General features: G+C 36.3%; 1 protein-coding gene across 1 annotated transcript in view; it reads right to left on the bottom strand.

Annotated features, from left to right (window-relative positions):
• Window positions 1-768: 768 nt before the first annotated feature.
• Window positions 769-15,241, bottom strand: part of IFIH1 (interferon induced with helicase C domain 1) — a 52,309-nt gene continuing 37,836 nt past the window's right edge. The window contains exons 8-16 of the mRNA XM_030796868.1: window positions 14,086-14,202; window positions 12,302-12,425; window positions 11,487-11,765; window positions 10,760-11,019; window positions 7,803-7,952; window positions 6,230-6,391; window positions 1,777-1,967; window positions 1,169-1,259; window positions 769-1,069 (exon numbers count right to left, since the gene is read on the bottom strand). Of these exons, the coding sequence (XP_030652728.1) occupies window positions 890-1,069; window positions 1,169-1,259; window positions 1,777-1,967; window positions 6,230-6,391; window positions 7,803-7,952; window positions 10,760-11,019; window positions 11,487-11,765; window positions 12,302-12,425; window positions 14,086-14,202 (1,554 nt within the window). The 3' untranslated portion in view covers window positions 769-889. The remainder of the gene's footprint in view (window positions 1,070-1,168; window positions 1,260-1,776; window positions 1,968-6,229; window positions 6,392-7,802; window positions 7,953-10,759; window positions 11,020-11,486; window positions 11,766-12,301; window positions 12,426-14,085; window positions 14,203-15,241) is intronic.

The following is a 15,241-nucleotide window of genomic DNA, read 5'->3' as shown; positions in this document are numbered from 1 at the left end:
CTCCCACTGGCTGGGGTGATTCCCTGAATAATCCCCTTGTGGTGAGTGTGGGCAGGACCTACGGATATGATGAGACAGTCACTTCTATGGTTACAGTTAACCTATCTAAGACTCCATCTGAGCAGACTTGAGAGAGAGATTCTTCTTCTGACCATGAAGAAGCAAATACCTGTGCTGGGAAAGAGCCTTGAGCATGCTGTGTGGTAGGGGCATTGCTGGAGCTGACAGCGATCCCCAGTGGACAGACAGCAAAACAGCCATCCTAGTCAGACAGCTAGCTGCAAGGAGACAAACTCTGCCAAAACTCTGAATGAACTTGGAAGTGGATTCTTTCCCCAGTGCCTCCAGATGAGAACACAGTCTGGCTGACACCTCAATTTCAATTTTGTGAGACCCTGAGCAGAGAACCCTGCCCTTCTGACCAACAGGACATGTGTTATATTAATGATTGTTGCTTTAAGCCACTACATTTGTGGCAATCTGTTATAGAGCAATAGAAAATTAATAAAAAGTAAAACCAGAGAATGTTATGACCATTTCATCGATAAGGAGACTGGTTCAGAAAGATGAACTGATTTGCCTAATTTTATTCTGAAAATTAGTGACAGACCTGAGACTGGTACTTTGGATTCTCATTTGTACTTCAGCATTCTTTCCACAGGACTATAATGCTCCACACTAATGAGAATTATTGGTAGATCTTCCTTACCCCTGCCCAACAATAAGATGGATAATGCATAATATATTGTGTTCTTAAAAAGAGTTCAATGCAGAGTAAAACAATCATTTTATTGATTCTTATGTCAGTTCTGTAGCATAATGAATACATTAATCATAATCGTATTAAATGTTTAACTGATAGTATTTTAAGAGAGTCTTCAATCAAGTGCTAATCCTCATCACTAAATAAACAGCATTCTGAATAGTCAAGATTGGGAAATGTGATAGGTAATTCTACCCACTTTTTGTATTGTTTCTTTGTTGAATTATTTTTGAAAACCACTACAAAATTCCTTATTTTGAGACAAGGCAAATCTAAGCCTTTGTGCACCATCATTGTTCCCCAAGCCTGGAAAACAAAAGCAAGAGCAAGAGGAAAATTAAATGCACATGTAATTAAACATTCCTGTTGGCTAAAGTAAAATCTGGCCCACAGCAATTTACTCACCTGGCCACATTTGCAGATGATTTCACCATTTATTTGATAGTCGGCACACTTCTTTTGCAGTGCTTTGTTTTCTCTTACAATGTAAAGTTCCCTATAAGTATCAAAGAGAAAGAATCATCACAGAGAACTGACAAAATACCAATGTGTGGTTCATGGGTTATTGGACCTGGAGCTCATCCACATGCCTGCGGTATTCTACACGGCATTCCTTCCTTCCCTCCTGCTTCCCAGGCTCGTTAGGGCAACTAAGGCAATGCTTCTCTTCTACACATACCTCTCAAGGGGCATGTTGCCTTTCATAACTTCTTTCAAGTCTGTTGGTTATATTAACTTGACTTTAGTTGTTCAAAAATTTGAGAACAAATGATGAGCATACAAAAATACGTGCCTTGGATCAAAATGGCTTTGGTTCTTACACTTCTCTTTTCCTGCCCCAGTGCAGTTTATTTAAAACATAGACATTTAAAATAGGAATATAATTCAGAGGCTAAAGGAGAGGAAGTTGTAAAATAAATGAATCTCATTTGCACTATTTTGAAAGAACATTTACAATGCAACCTGCTTCACCCCTTGTGGAAAAATTTAAAAATGGGTCTTTCTGGACTCACTTGAATTCTGGGGTCATATTGACATGATGCATTTTCTCAATTACGTGGATATCTTCCCCAGAACAGGCTAGCACACTGCAGTTTTTGCAAAGGAAAGTTATTAGTGATGGGTTATTCTTGTAATGCTTGGCAATACTTCTCTTGGTTTTCATTTTCTTTTCCATTATACTTTGCATCTGTAATTCCAAAATCTGGACAGAGAAAGGAATAGTTAGTGGTTTCAGGTTTGTTTTCTTTTTTCAGTTTCATAGAAGTAAGTCTCCTGAAATTTGGATGTCTTAGTTGTGAAAATACACACTTAGCTCATGGTCTAGGAAATAAAAATAATGAGGTAATGACCCCCCAAAGAATTTGGTATATAATCATCTCCTGTAACCATGAAAATGTGCAATCTTCAGGTGTTCAAAAAGTAGCCCATTCCATTTCAGAAAAGTTCTATTGTGAGAAAGTCCTTAGCAATATTCAACAAAAATTCTCTGTCTAGCCTATCCATTTGTTATTTATTTATTTATTTATTTATTTATTTATTTATTGAGATGGAGTCTTGCTCTGCTACCCAGGCTGGAATGTGGTGGTACTATCTCGGGTCACTGCAACCTCCATCTCCTGGGTTCAAGGGATTCTTCTGCCTTAGCCTCCCGAGTAGCTGGGATTCCAGGCACCTGCCACCATGCTCAGCTAATTTTTGTATTTTTAGTGGAGATGGAGTTTTGCCATGTTGCCCAGGCTGGTCTCAAACTCTTGATCTCAGTGATCCACCTGTGTCAGCCTCTCAAAGTGCTGGGATTACAGGTGTGAGCCACTGCGCCGGCCTACCCATTTGTTTTAATTCTGTTCCATAAAATAGGTCTAAACTTCCTTCCACATGGAATCTCTTTACTAAACACTGTTATTACATTACCAAAGTCTTCTCTAATCTATGCTAAGCACCCAAATTCATTTAATCCTTTTTCATGCTTTATAATTTTCAGACCCTTCACCATCTTAATCAGTCTACTCTTTACACATTTGTAGCAGAAACTACTAGTTTTTCATTCAGTGTCCATTTTTCCTAACAGAGCCATAATTTTATTCTGGGTGGAAATATGCTAGCTAAACGACTACATTTCCAAACCAGCAGTCAATGACATGTAAAAAGCTGTTGAGTGGAATTTTCAGAAAATCTTCTTAAAAATTAGATAGCTGGCATGTGTACCTTTCGCCCTTTCCATTCTCTTCTTACTTCCTGCCTAGAATGAGGATGTGGCAGCTGAAATTCTAAAAGCCATCTTCGACCATGAGAATGAAAGCCCAATGCTATAACAACATGAAACGGAGAGAAAAGGCCTGGATTCCTCATAACATCATGGAGCCAATACTGCCTAGATTCCTTATGTGAGAGAATATGCCCATAAGCCTCTTTATTCTAGGCTCTGTGACTAGCAGCAGCACTTATTTTATAATGGAAATAATCTAGTTTATGTAACATATGAAAGTTGACATAGGGACTGACCAGTGTTTATACCAACACAACTTCACGGTAGAAAAATCTGGTTCTTGAATAATTTACCTCCAAACTGACCTCTCATAGATGATATGTTTATATTAAATTATGGAGGAATTAATTGTTTTCTTTAAGACCGAGGGAGAAATTTTCAGTAAAAGTAAGTCATCAGTGCAGTTGAACAAAGCCCATCTCTTTGGCTCCTAACTCTACATTTTAGATCTCCCTTCAAGGCAGCCATATATAGCATAGAAAAGAGAATAAAACCTTGCAAGCAAGCTTGGAGGCTATATAATAGATTAATCAGACAAGTACCAAGATTAATTTCCTATGTAAATTATAGCAAAAAAATACATTGAAATATTTTTCCCTAAAAGTTTTAATAGGTTACTTTTATAAGACATTTACAGTTCAATGAGCTGATAAGGTAAATATAGGATCACATACATGTGGGAATTAAGAAATGCGTATGAATGAGTCAGAAAAAAAATAAAGCCGAGGTAAGTGTACGGATTTGTAATCGGGACATCAGAAGCTAAAAGACTAACTCTAAAATAGTAAAGGAATTTGAAGTAACTAGAGGGGTAAACAAACAAAAAAAGAACTCATAATAAATATACAGGAGGCACAGCTACAATCAGCCTAAGTCCAAATAAAGTGTAATAATGTAGCAAAGAAATTGAATCAATGCTAGAGAAAAACACTTATGTTAGAGAAACATTACTGTTGAGAAAAACTTGCTCCTAGAAGTCTGATTTAATTTTAAGAAGCTCTGTTATGCATAAACTGTGTTTATGACATGGAAGAAAGATTTCATCTTATCTGTCAATTCTCATTCATTAGTGGTTGTCTGAAGATTGTGTTGAGAAAGATGTTCAAATTAGAAGCAAGTAAACATCTTCCCAGTAGCAATGTTTTCTACAGGCTTTGAACAGATTACTGGTGGCATGTACCCCTCCTTCCCCATTGCCACTCCTACTCTAAGTTCATCTACCTGAAGTAGTTTTGGGAGGGCAGGTTTCTTGGCCAAAGAAGACCTAAAAATATAGTCCATTCTGGGGCCCCCAAAGGGACAGAGTCTTATTCTAAAGAATCTGGAAGAGTTTGACCCTTAAACTCCAGAGATTGGTCCTAGTGTTGACCCCCAAAAAACTACTCTTAAAACATCAGTCTTTGTAAACATCTAGTTGATTAATTCTCTTAGGACATTAACTGGGAGACAGTAACTTTCCAGTGGCATAATTTGGTGACAAAAGTTTGATTTGATACTCTAAAATATTTGCTTTGCCTTGTATTTAAAGGGGTTTTAAAATAAAGTTTTGTGCAGAAACCCGGTCAGGAAACCTTGGAGTTGGTAATAGCAATGCACACCAATTTGAAAGCATCCCTTTAGTGAAACTCTATTTAAGGTAGAGCCAATTCCAATGTTAAGAAACTAACATTCACACCCATATGCAAGGGTGTGAATTTTCTTCTAAATGGATTGTTTGCTATTATAGTAGTTACAGTTTTTAATTCAGTGGTATGGGGGATTTCCTGAAATACTATAGAAATACATTCTTTCTTCACTGCATTCCTTTGCACAACTCAAATAACTGTGTGTTAGTAAATTGAGATGTAGCTAGATGACATATTCTGTATTTTCTTATCATTCAGATGCAGCTTCCGTGTCACTCCTTCTAAGAGAGACCTTCCTCAACCACCCAATTGAAAGTATCCATCTAGTCTATGCAGCCATAAAAAAGAATGAGTTCATGTCCTTTGTAGGGACATGGATGAAACTGAAAACCATCATTCTGAGCAAACTATCACAAGGACAGAAAACCAAACACCGCATGTTCTCACTCATAGGTGGGAATTGAACAATGAGAACACTTGGACACAGGGCGGGGAACATTACACACCAGGCCTGTCATGGGGTGGGGGGAGGGATAGCATTAAGAGAAATACCTAATGTAAATGACAAGTTAATGGGTGCAGCACACCAACATGGCACATGTATACATATGTAACAAACCTGCATGTTGTGCACATGTACCCTAGAACTTAAAGTATAATAAAAAAAAAAGAATTTCAAAAACTACCAAAAAAAGAAAGTATCCATCTAGTCAGTTGTTTCATATCATCCTATTCTAATTCTCTTTACTTATCTAGATATATTATATTTCTTGTTTTTTAATGTTTGTTTACTGTTTCTGTCCTCCAAACCTCACCAGGCACACACTAGAAATATAAACTTCGTGCAGCAGGAGTCTTATGTGTTTTGTTTGCCTCTGTTGGCTGTTCCTATAATGTTACCTGGCACACAGTAGGCGTTTCATCTACATTTCTTTTTTTTTTGAGACGGAGTCTTGCTCTGTCGCCCAGGCTGGAGTGCAGTGGCGCGATCTCAGCTCACTGCAAGCTCCGCCTCCCGGGTTCACGCCATTCTCCCGCCTCAGCCTCTCCGAGTAGCTGGGACTACAGGCGCCCGCCACCACGCCCGGCTAATTTTTTGTATTTTTAGTAGAGACGGGGTTTCACCGTGGTCTCGATCTCCTGACCTCGTGATCCGCCCGCCTCGGCCTCCCAAAGTGCTGGGATTACAAGCGTGAGCCACCGCGCCCAGCCTTCATCTACATTTCTGAAATGAAAAAACTGTGCCTTTACAAACAAATTGGATCAAACCAAAATAACCATGTTAGATTGAATCAGTGAGTTGCAGCAGTCTTTCTGGAACAAGGCACCCTAAATTTATATTATCAAAATTTATGGTTGGTTTTACTGGAATGAGCAATGGCTCCCCGATAATTTCCTCCCCACCATAGATCTTGATTCTCTGCATGTGAATCTGGATTAAGCATAGTTCACTAAACAGAAACTTATAATTCAGCACAATTTTTGTCTGGAGAACGAGTCACAGAGATATCAATGGCAACCACATGCCGCCATTTTTAAATGAAAATCAAATTCAGAGGTGGCCAACAATACCTTATGAGCATACTCCTCTGGTTTCATATTTTGAACACAATGTATAGCTTTATACATCATCTTCTCTCGGAAATCATTAACTGTCTCACGTTCGATAACTCCTGAACCGCTATGAGCAACCAGGACGTAGGTGCTCTCGTCAGCTCTGGCTCGACCACGGGCCTGAAAACACAAATAAATCAAGTAAATGAAAGAGTATGCTGTGATACAAATCCTCCTGGTTTTTTTCTGGGAATGATATTCATTGCTCAGAATGAAATTATACTGGGTTGTTCAGCATGCCAGTCTTCAAATGGGTAAAGTTAGTAAAGTTAGTTATTAATCCATTCTTTGTAAGTCAGCTCTTTGAAACTTATAGTATGCTTTAATACAGAAAAAGTGTTCTAGAGTGATGATGGTTAGGCCTCAATGACATAATATCATCCTGTCCAGGCTTTTTGCTCTCAGAGCTTCTCTCTCAAACTATGAGAACCATGATGAATGACTTGGACTGAGGAGTCGTCTTTCTTGGTAGGAAGCTGGGAGGAATGAATGGAGAGAAGGGTCATCTCTGACCTTGACACTAGGGCTGATGAGAGGGCAAGTCAGTTTCTGGCACCCTACATTACATTCTTAGCACATTTTCCCATGGGAACATATTTAACATGGTGATAACTTTCTACAAGCCTCTTTAAGAAACTGATATTCAGGTATATTTTAACTAATAGAAACTTCTGTGGCCTGGTCCAGGAGCCTATCAACTATAAAATTATCCTCAAGGAAAAATGTATTCTAAGTTTTATCACTAAGTTTATCACTGACTTACAAATAAACTCCTGAAATAAAATTATTTGCTAATTTGATGGCAGTCTGGTTATCTTAGTCTTCTATGACTTGCATTTTATTCAAGGATGCAATTTAAATTATTTTAAAAATCCTTTAGTTAATTTTATAGGAAGAATAGTATATCTATTAATCAGCATAACACCTATGCCTACTCAACAGAAGGTTACAATAATGCCATTAACATAGGTGGGTAAGAGATAAAGTGAAATCTGAATGAAAACAGAACATCTCACTCTTTTATTTGTTTTTCATTTATAAGGCTGCCCCCAACCAACATTTTATCATAAAAACTTCTAAACATACAGAAAATTGGAAAGAATAAGGGAAGAAAATGCAGAAACAGCAAGGCTCCCTCAGGTTTGGGCATGTTACTTCATCAGACATTGGTGGGACAGTGTACTTTAGATTCCTGGTCCAGCTGGGGGCTCACAGACATCCCAAGAATGAGGAGGCTGCTTTTGACTCTTACAAATGGGGCTAGTGTCATGGTCCTGGAAAGCCTTAGGGTACAGAAGTAGCCAAAGAGGAGTTGTTGTTTAAACATACAACAGGTGTCTGGTTATCATATGAATTGACAGCAATATGAAAGGCAACAGCGCACAGCATTTAAAAATGCTCTTTTAACAGGAAAAAGGCTTTGTTTTAAAAACTAAAAAGATGTTTTGTGCTGTTTAACTAAAAGAAAGCAATTAAAATAGGAACACACAAATAAAAAATTAACATAGTAAGTAGACGTATCTGAATGTACCTGGACCATGGCTATTTCATTGGTGACAAGACCATAACGGATAACAATGTTACATTCTTTAATATCCAGACCTTCTTCTGCCACTGTAGTAGCGATAAGCAGATTTATTTTTCCAGTGCGAAATTTACTAATGACTTCTTTTTGTTCATTCTGTAGAAACATTTTAATAAATTAAATTTTGTGATGCTAAACACATTAAAATCTTCTAATTAGAGGAAGAAATAATAAATTGCAACTGGTCAGTGTAAATCAAAGGATTAGATCATACATGGATTTGTTGCCATCTGTTTTTGGCATTGAACAAAGACATAATGGTGAGACAACATTTGATTTCCAATCTGGGATTACCACACAATAACAAAAATATTTCCATCATCCAGTCTGGAGGTGGGAAGACCATATTTTATGCCAAGGAAATAAATTGATGGGCGACTCCAGAGGAAGAAAGGAGGAGCTGTCAGTTGAGAAGAGGATATGACAATCAGAAGCTAAAATGAGCTTTTTTCCCCCACTACATTAACTTCAGAATCTTCAATATTTAGAGGATAAGATGCAGAGATGCTTTGATATATTGTTTTCAGTCACAGAGAAAATGCACACTGTATAAGCATTTGGTCACTTTAAGAATCATTTGAGTGAGAAGCTATGGAATATTCCTAAAAGGACACAAGAGAAACTGAAAACATCGGCTGCATCTAGGGAGGGGAGCTGGAAGACTAGAGGTCAGTGGTGTGCCTTGTGCCTTATTAATTTTGAATGAGGTAAATATATTATCGATTCAAAGAGACAATATAAATAAAAATGAAAGAAGAGGTTATACAACTGTAATTAAAAGTATTTTCAAATGAAAAAACTCTGAATTTTGAAAGTCAGTATAAATAAATTAAAATATGCCCTCTCATCCTTACATGGGAGAAATGAGTGAGCACAAACCTAGCTTGATATGGACAATGTGGTTTTATTTTCGTAACCACTCTCATCAAAGCTGTTGGTCCAGTTGGCATTTGGTGCACGTCCACACTGTCTATTGCCCCCATACATTAAACAAAAATAAAGCTGCCAGACCAAAAATATGTTCTTCCATCCCCTTCCCTTTCTTCTCCGAGGCAGCGTGAGTCCTTATTTGACTCCCACTCCTAACTGTCGGAGAACCCTGTAGAAAGGCCTCTCGAGTCTTCTCTGAAAATTTCTCCCTCCTGCCCTCACATCTCCCGATAAAAACTTACATGTCCGTGGATTGGATTTTAGCAGAAGATGCCTGTGTCTTAATTTGAAGGAGTAACCTTAATAACACAAATTCCAGACAGTGTCAGATCTTCAAGTCACATCACGTAGATGCCTAACACCATTGCTAAGGAGTTTGTCCACCCCAGTTTACAAGGTGAGGATGCAAGGAGTGGGGAAGGAAGGGAAAATGTTCTGTATTTTGGCACACAGCCCCTAGGTTTGAAATGAATAAGGAGCAGAAAGTAGCTTGAACATAGGCTTTTCATTTGCACTCTACCTCTTTTTAAAGAGAAGCTTAGCCCTCTTACAATAAAAGTCGTAACGCTAAAGTTAATATAATAGAAATTTAAAAACAGAACTCATAAGAATCAACACAGAGGCTGTGAGACTGAACTTGAGTTTTGCCTGCTAGCTTTCTGGAAGCTAAGGCAAAAAGAAAAACATAAAAAGCAAACTACATCTCATCAAAAAGAAGGAAGCAAACTTGTTACCCAAGGAAAACAGTACTTTCTCTGGCATTAATTTTATTGGCAATGCTCACAGGAGTGCATGTAGAGGGTATACAAAGAGTTATAGTGAACCATTTCAAGAATTTTTTTCCAGCAAGCCCTGAAACAGAATTAATTTGCTCCATTGGCTTGAATAGTGATAACTATAATAGAAAGGAAGTATCCATTTGTCCAGAAAGACTCAGGGTCAATATGATTTTAGCCCTCAGAAGAATATTTTACTCTAACAAGACATCATTGCTTCATGCATGCTTGTAATGTCTACAAGTGCCTTTTTTTCTTAACCAAGTGTTTTTTACTATGCCCACAGTAAGCAACATGTAAACAAAATAAAACAAAATACCTTAAAAAGGAACAGAAAACCTATTTATCAGAATCCCAAATCTGTAATGTATCAAATTCCTTAGTTTTTCCAAGTTTCCCTATAGGTCTCATTCTATGTAAACATATTTTGCATAGTTCTAGTTATAATGCACACATTTTTGTTGGAGTTTGAATTTTCCACTTGATACTACATGGCAATCATTCCTGAACTTTGTTGTTAAGTTTACATGTCACTCATTTTTGCAAGGGAAACTTACAAAGTTCTTCCAATTATTATGTGGGAAAAATGACTCCTAAAACAACACTTAACCCCTGAAAAACCACAGATTTGATTGCTATTAGACTTAGATTTTATTTCAAGAACAAGTGTTTTATCCTGTAAATGTATTTGTGGGTGGTGAGAGGATTGGTAGAAAAAGACTAAAAACAATTTGAGAAGAGTAATAACAGCATAAGAAAAGAAGTCCAGGCTGAGCGCAGTGGCTCATGCCTATAATCCCAATACTTTTGAAGGCAGAGGCAGAAGGATGACTTGAGCCCAGGAGTTTAAGACAAGCCAGGGCAACATAGTGGGACACCTTTTCTACAAAAAAGATAAAAAAATTAGTTGGGTGTGGTGGTGCACACCTAGAGTCCCAGCTGCTCAGGAGGCTGGGGCTGGAGGATTGCTTGAGCCTAGGAGGTCAAGGGTGCAGTGAATCTTGATCATGCCACTGCTCTTCAGCCTGAGTGACAGAGTGAGGCCTCATCTGAAAGAAAAGAAGAGAAGAGAGGAGAAGAGAAGACAAAAGAAGAGAAGAGAAGAGAGGAGAAGAGAAGACAAGAGAAGAGAAGAGAAGAGAAGAGAAGAAAAGAGAAGAGAAGAGAAAGAAAAGAAGTCCAAAAGGACATTTATACCTGTGTCATGGGTTTGAACTCACTGCTGTGTCCAGCTCCAATCAGATGGTGGGCTTTGACTCCTACTTCAGCAAATTTTTCATTTTCAGTAATCCACTGGGAAAGCGCATATGCACTCTGTCGTGTTTTTGTAAATATTATTCCTCGTGCTGATTCCTCAGTCCTAGTATATTGCTCCATTATGGTATTTCTTAATTTGGTCAGTTTTTCATTTTCATATTCTGGGTTTTCAGCCAGCCTTTTCAACATTTTATTGTTTTCTTTAAGAAATAATTACATGATATGTTAACAAGCTTGATTTAGCCATTCCACAATGTACAGATATACTAAACATTTTGTACACCAAAAAATATACAGTTTTGTTGATTAAAAACTAATTAATTTAAAAACTATTTGAAAGTATAAATTAGTAAAACATACAACGAATTACACTAGAAGGTTTCATGAATTGTGGCTCATCTACAATCTTGCACTATATCTAATAATTAGGATGGTTTAATAAATAAATTCATTACAATTGTCTTGACAATAAAACTGAATGACCAAATGACTGACTGTGATCATACAACTGGTAGCTAATCTGGTCATATCATTAGAAATAGTTCCAATCTGAGTGGGATTTCTTCTTTCAAAAGATATTTCTCTTTTTGGAGAGCTTATGAGAAGCAGTAAGTTCACGTTGAAAATTTAAATGAATGACACCAGTATATGTTACTTTGAATCTTACCAAAAAATAAAGTAATGAGAAATCTATCTGTTTCATCCAGTTTCAAAGGTTTCTTTAAATCATCCTCGTCTTCATCACCATCACAATACTCATCATCACCACCTTCATCACTATCATCTTCTATGACTGCAAACTTCTTATCTTTCTCTTCATTATAGAAAGTTTCAAGATGATTATATGCATCTATCATTCGAATTGTGTCATTAATTTGTAGGGCCTCATTGTACTTCCTCAAATGTTCTGCACAAACACGTTCTTTGCGATTTCCTTCTTTTGCAGCTGTGAAAAAATATATTATGTAAGTGAAATAATAAACATATAACCCCCCTAAAATTGTGCCATGGACTTGAATATATGTTACTAACTCCAAAACTGGCTTCACCTTGGTTTTAAAATGGGCAATGTAGGGCTCAAAATGTGTCCTGAGCTCTGAAACAGGGCAAGTTTTCCAACTCCTAGACTTGCTGCTTGAGTTCTGCCTCAGCAAAAACATGTAGCTGATGCACAGAGAAATGGCATGAAAATGTATTAGTTGAGTTTGCCTTTGGAGACAGAGCTACTAATATTTATCTCAATATCTTAAATATACAATAAATACAAGACTCTGGAGACAAACAGAAAATTGGATAGTATTGGAATCTCTTTCCTTAGAAAAGGAATTAGAACATGTTTATTATGCTTGTCCTACACAGAACACAGAAATTCTATTTGGAAATACTTTTGCTTTCAAGTTTTTGGGGAATCTGTGATATAGTTATCTGAAATCTTGACATAAACATGGGATAAACTAAGTGTTAGGTCCAAACCTAAATTACCTTTTTTTTCCATTTGAATGGCCCATTGTTCATAGGGTTGAGTTCCAAAATCTGACATCGGACTCATTTGACAATAAGTTTGAATCCTTGTCATTATTTCTAGAAGTTTCTCTTTAAATGGATCCTAAAAATAAAGTACACACTTATATATTCTTATTGTTATAGGAATAACATTATCTTTGTTAGAATAATTTCTAGGTTATAATAAATCTGATTCGGAATCTTCGTTTAGACAAAGTAACAGGTTAGTGTCCCATCACTTGTCTATACATTTATTTTTGTCAGCTTCTCTTTGAAGCCTGCCATCAAGCCACACCCACACCAACACCCTGTTGCCTCTGCTGGAATCTCCAACTTAAATGGTTAACCAAAGTAAAGTTAATGAATTATATAAACCTTGTATGTTCAAGGTAACTTGGGAAACACATATTGCATTAATGCCACAATTATTTAGAAAGGTTACAATGTAACTTAAGAAATATTCCTTCTTTGTAAAACTGGTTTCAGTATTATTTTGACCAAAATAAAAAGTTGAAGTAGAGTCTGAATAAAAGCCAGAAATAAAGGAGTGCATGCTATATGATTCCATTTATATAAAGTTCAGAATCAGTGAAAACTCATTTTTTGTTTTAGAAGTCAAGATAGTAGTGATTCCTGGGGCATGGTGACTGGAAGGAGGAACCAGGAGCTTTTGGGGTACCGGCAATGTGCTGTCTCTTGATTTGGATTTCGTATACATATGTGTATTCAGTTTACGAAAATTCAGCAATCAGTACACATATGAATTTGTACTTTTCTGTATGTATGTTATGTTTCAAAGTACGTAAAAAAAGTAAGTTTAAAAAATGGCAAATTCTTTTAAAAAATGTACCTGAGAAATTTAGTTTTAAAAATCTTTATGAGTAGAAATATGCATTTAAAATTATCAAGTAAAACCAAGTAAGTAACAAAAAAGGGAAAGTGAATAAAATATATTCAACTGTGCTAGTGCAGCTGGAGTAGATAGCAGTCTTTTTCAGAATTAAAAAAAAGAGATATACGGAGGCTAGTTACTAACATTGGTTTAGTGCCTACTATATTTCAAGCATTGTTTTATCTATTGTGCATATTTCGTATCATTTGATCCCAACATTCTTATTTTCAATGGTATTATCAAGTACATATGGCCAGAATTTGTAATGCTTTCTAAATTTTACAAAATAAAGTATTGACATAATTTACTGGCCATAATGTCCAAATTGACTCTCAGTTTATTTTTATAATTCCCGAAAAATTCATCAGAAAAGCATCATTAAAGTAAATATTTCACTTCTTTACCATTGCACTGTTTTCCTAAGAAAGTAAATACGCAAGTATGCAAATTAGATAGGATTCCCATTATCATTGCCAAATGTAATTTGATAGCAACAAAATGGCTCTGTGGAATGTCAGAAAATCAATCCTGGAATTCACGAAGAAAATTAAAAAGGCGAAAACGAACTGTCATAACCCCTCCAGCTTAGTTATACATCCCCCTGCCCATGGCCTCCCACTGTCCCTCATAACTCATATGTACAAACAATGAATGAGCTATTCCTCATGCACATTAGAAAACTAAAAGAGGACTAGAGGGGAGAATTCACTGTAGTGCTTTACTGCCTAACATCAATTAAAAAAAAACTGAAATTTGTTTGCTAAAATTTTTAAATAATATTTTTCAGATGGTCAGTATAAAATAGCCTTTGCCGTCTTTCTACTGAATGTAGTATTGTCAATCAAATAGATATAAAATGTTAAGCACATACTTCTCTGGTGTCATCTGCAATTGCAAACTTCTTGCATGGCTCCTGTATTTGGTTTTTCAGTTGATCAAGGTTTTCTTTAACAGTTTTAATAGTAAATGCATCAAGATTGGCACATAGCTGGAAAAGAGACATTTTTCAATATTTATGCAATTATTTTTCCCTTTCACTTTATTCAGTGTAGAATTCTTTTTCATGTAAAAAATATGTAACATTAAATTGTAGCATAAATATGTGGTATAAAATTTCATGAAAGTAATATGTAGCATTGCTTGCTAAATATAGCATTTTAACATTGTTTTATTATGGATCTCATTAACCCACAATCAGTAACATTTGTCCTAATATAGGAAAAAGGAGCCTCTAAATCAAGTTGGTGGATAATAACAGAGAAAAAGATGTATTGATATTCATTCCTTAAATTCCATTTTCCAGGTGGAAAACTGACATGGAAAGAGTATAACAATTTACCATCGCTGACAGAGAATGATTTTGAGATAACCATGTTACATGAGGCATACCAAAGGTCATCTTGACATCCATGGATCATACTACCACCTTCTTCTACACATAAAGCAGGCAATACAAAGCTGGGAGCATCCTTAGTCATGTTCCTTGATTATTAGGTTGGAATTACGCCTTAATCCTAGTAACAAATTATATTTTGGAGCCTATAATTGCATCTCTGAATGTCATGTCTACTCTACATAATTTGTATTGAATTCAACTTAAAGTAAGGGACTTAAAATTCAAATGCAATTGCCTTGGTACCAAAATACTTCTTGGGCTACTCTGATTTATTTAACACTCAAGATTAACAGTAGCACTGTATGTGGTGTTACCATTTTGGGGCAGATGACAAGCTCATCTTTAAAGATCTTCATATCCCTATTTCCCTTTAATCTGAATTATCTAGATTCCTAGAATCACATACGAAAGACAGAAAACATGCAGTTTTGAAACTCATGGAGTAAGACTTTATTATGTGTGACAACTGGAAACTTTCATAGTTTATGCGTATTTCTATATCAGGTAGATCATTAACTTTAACTATAAGAGTAGATGTTCAAAAGAAGGCATTCTAGTTGTCTCAACTTCCCATTAATTATATCACTCTCCATCATTTTTATGATATCATTTTGTGTTATTGATATTTATT

This window comes from Nomascus leucogenys, chromosome 17 (assembly GCF_006542625.1).
Source record: "Nomascus leucogenys isolate Asia chromosome 17, Asia_NLE_v1, whole genome shotgun sequence".
Taxonomy (NCBI): domain Eukaryota; kingdom Metazoa; phylum Chordata; class Mammalia; order Primates; family Hylobatidae; genus Nomascus; species Nomascus leucogenys.
This window is presented reverse-complemented; position numbering and strand designations above follow the sequence as displayed.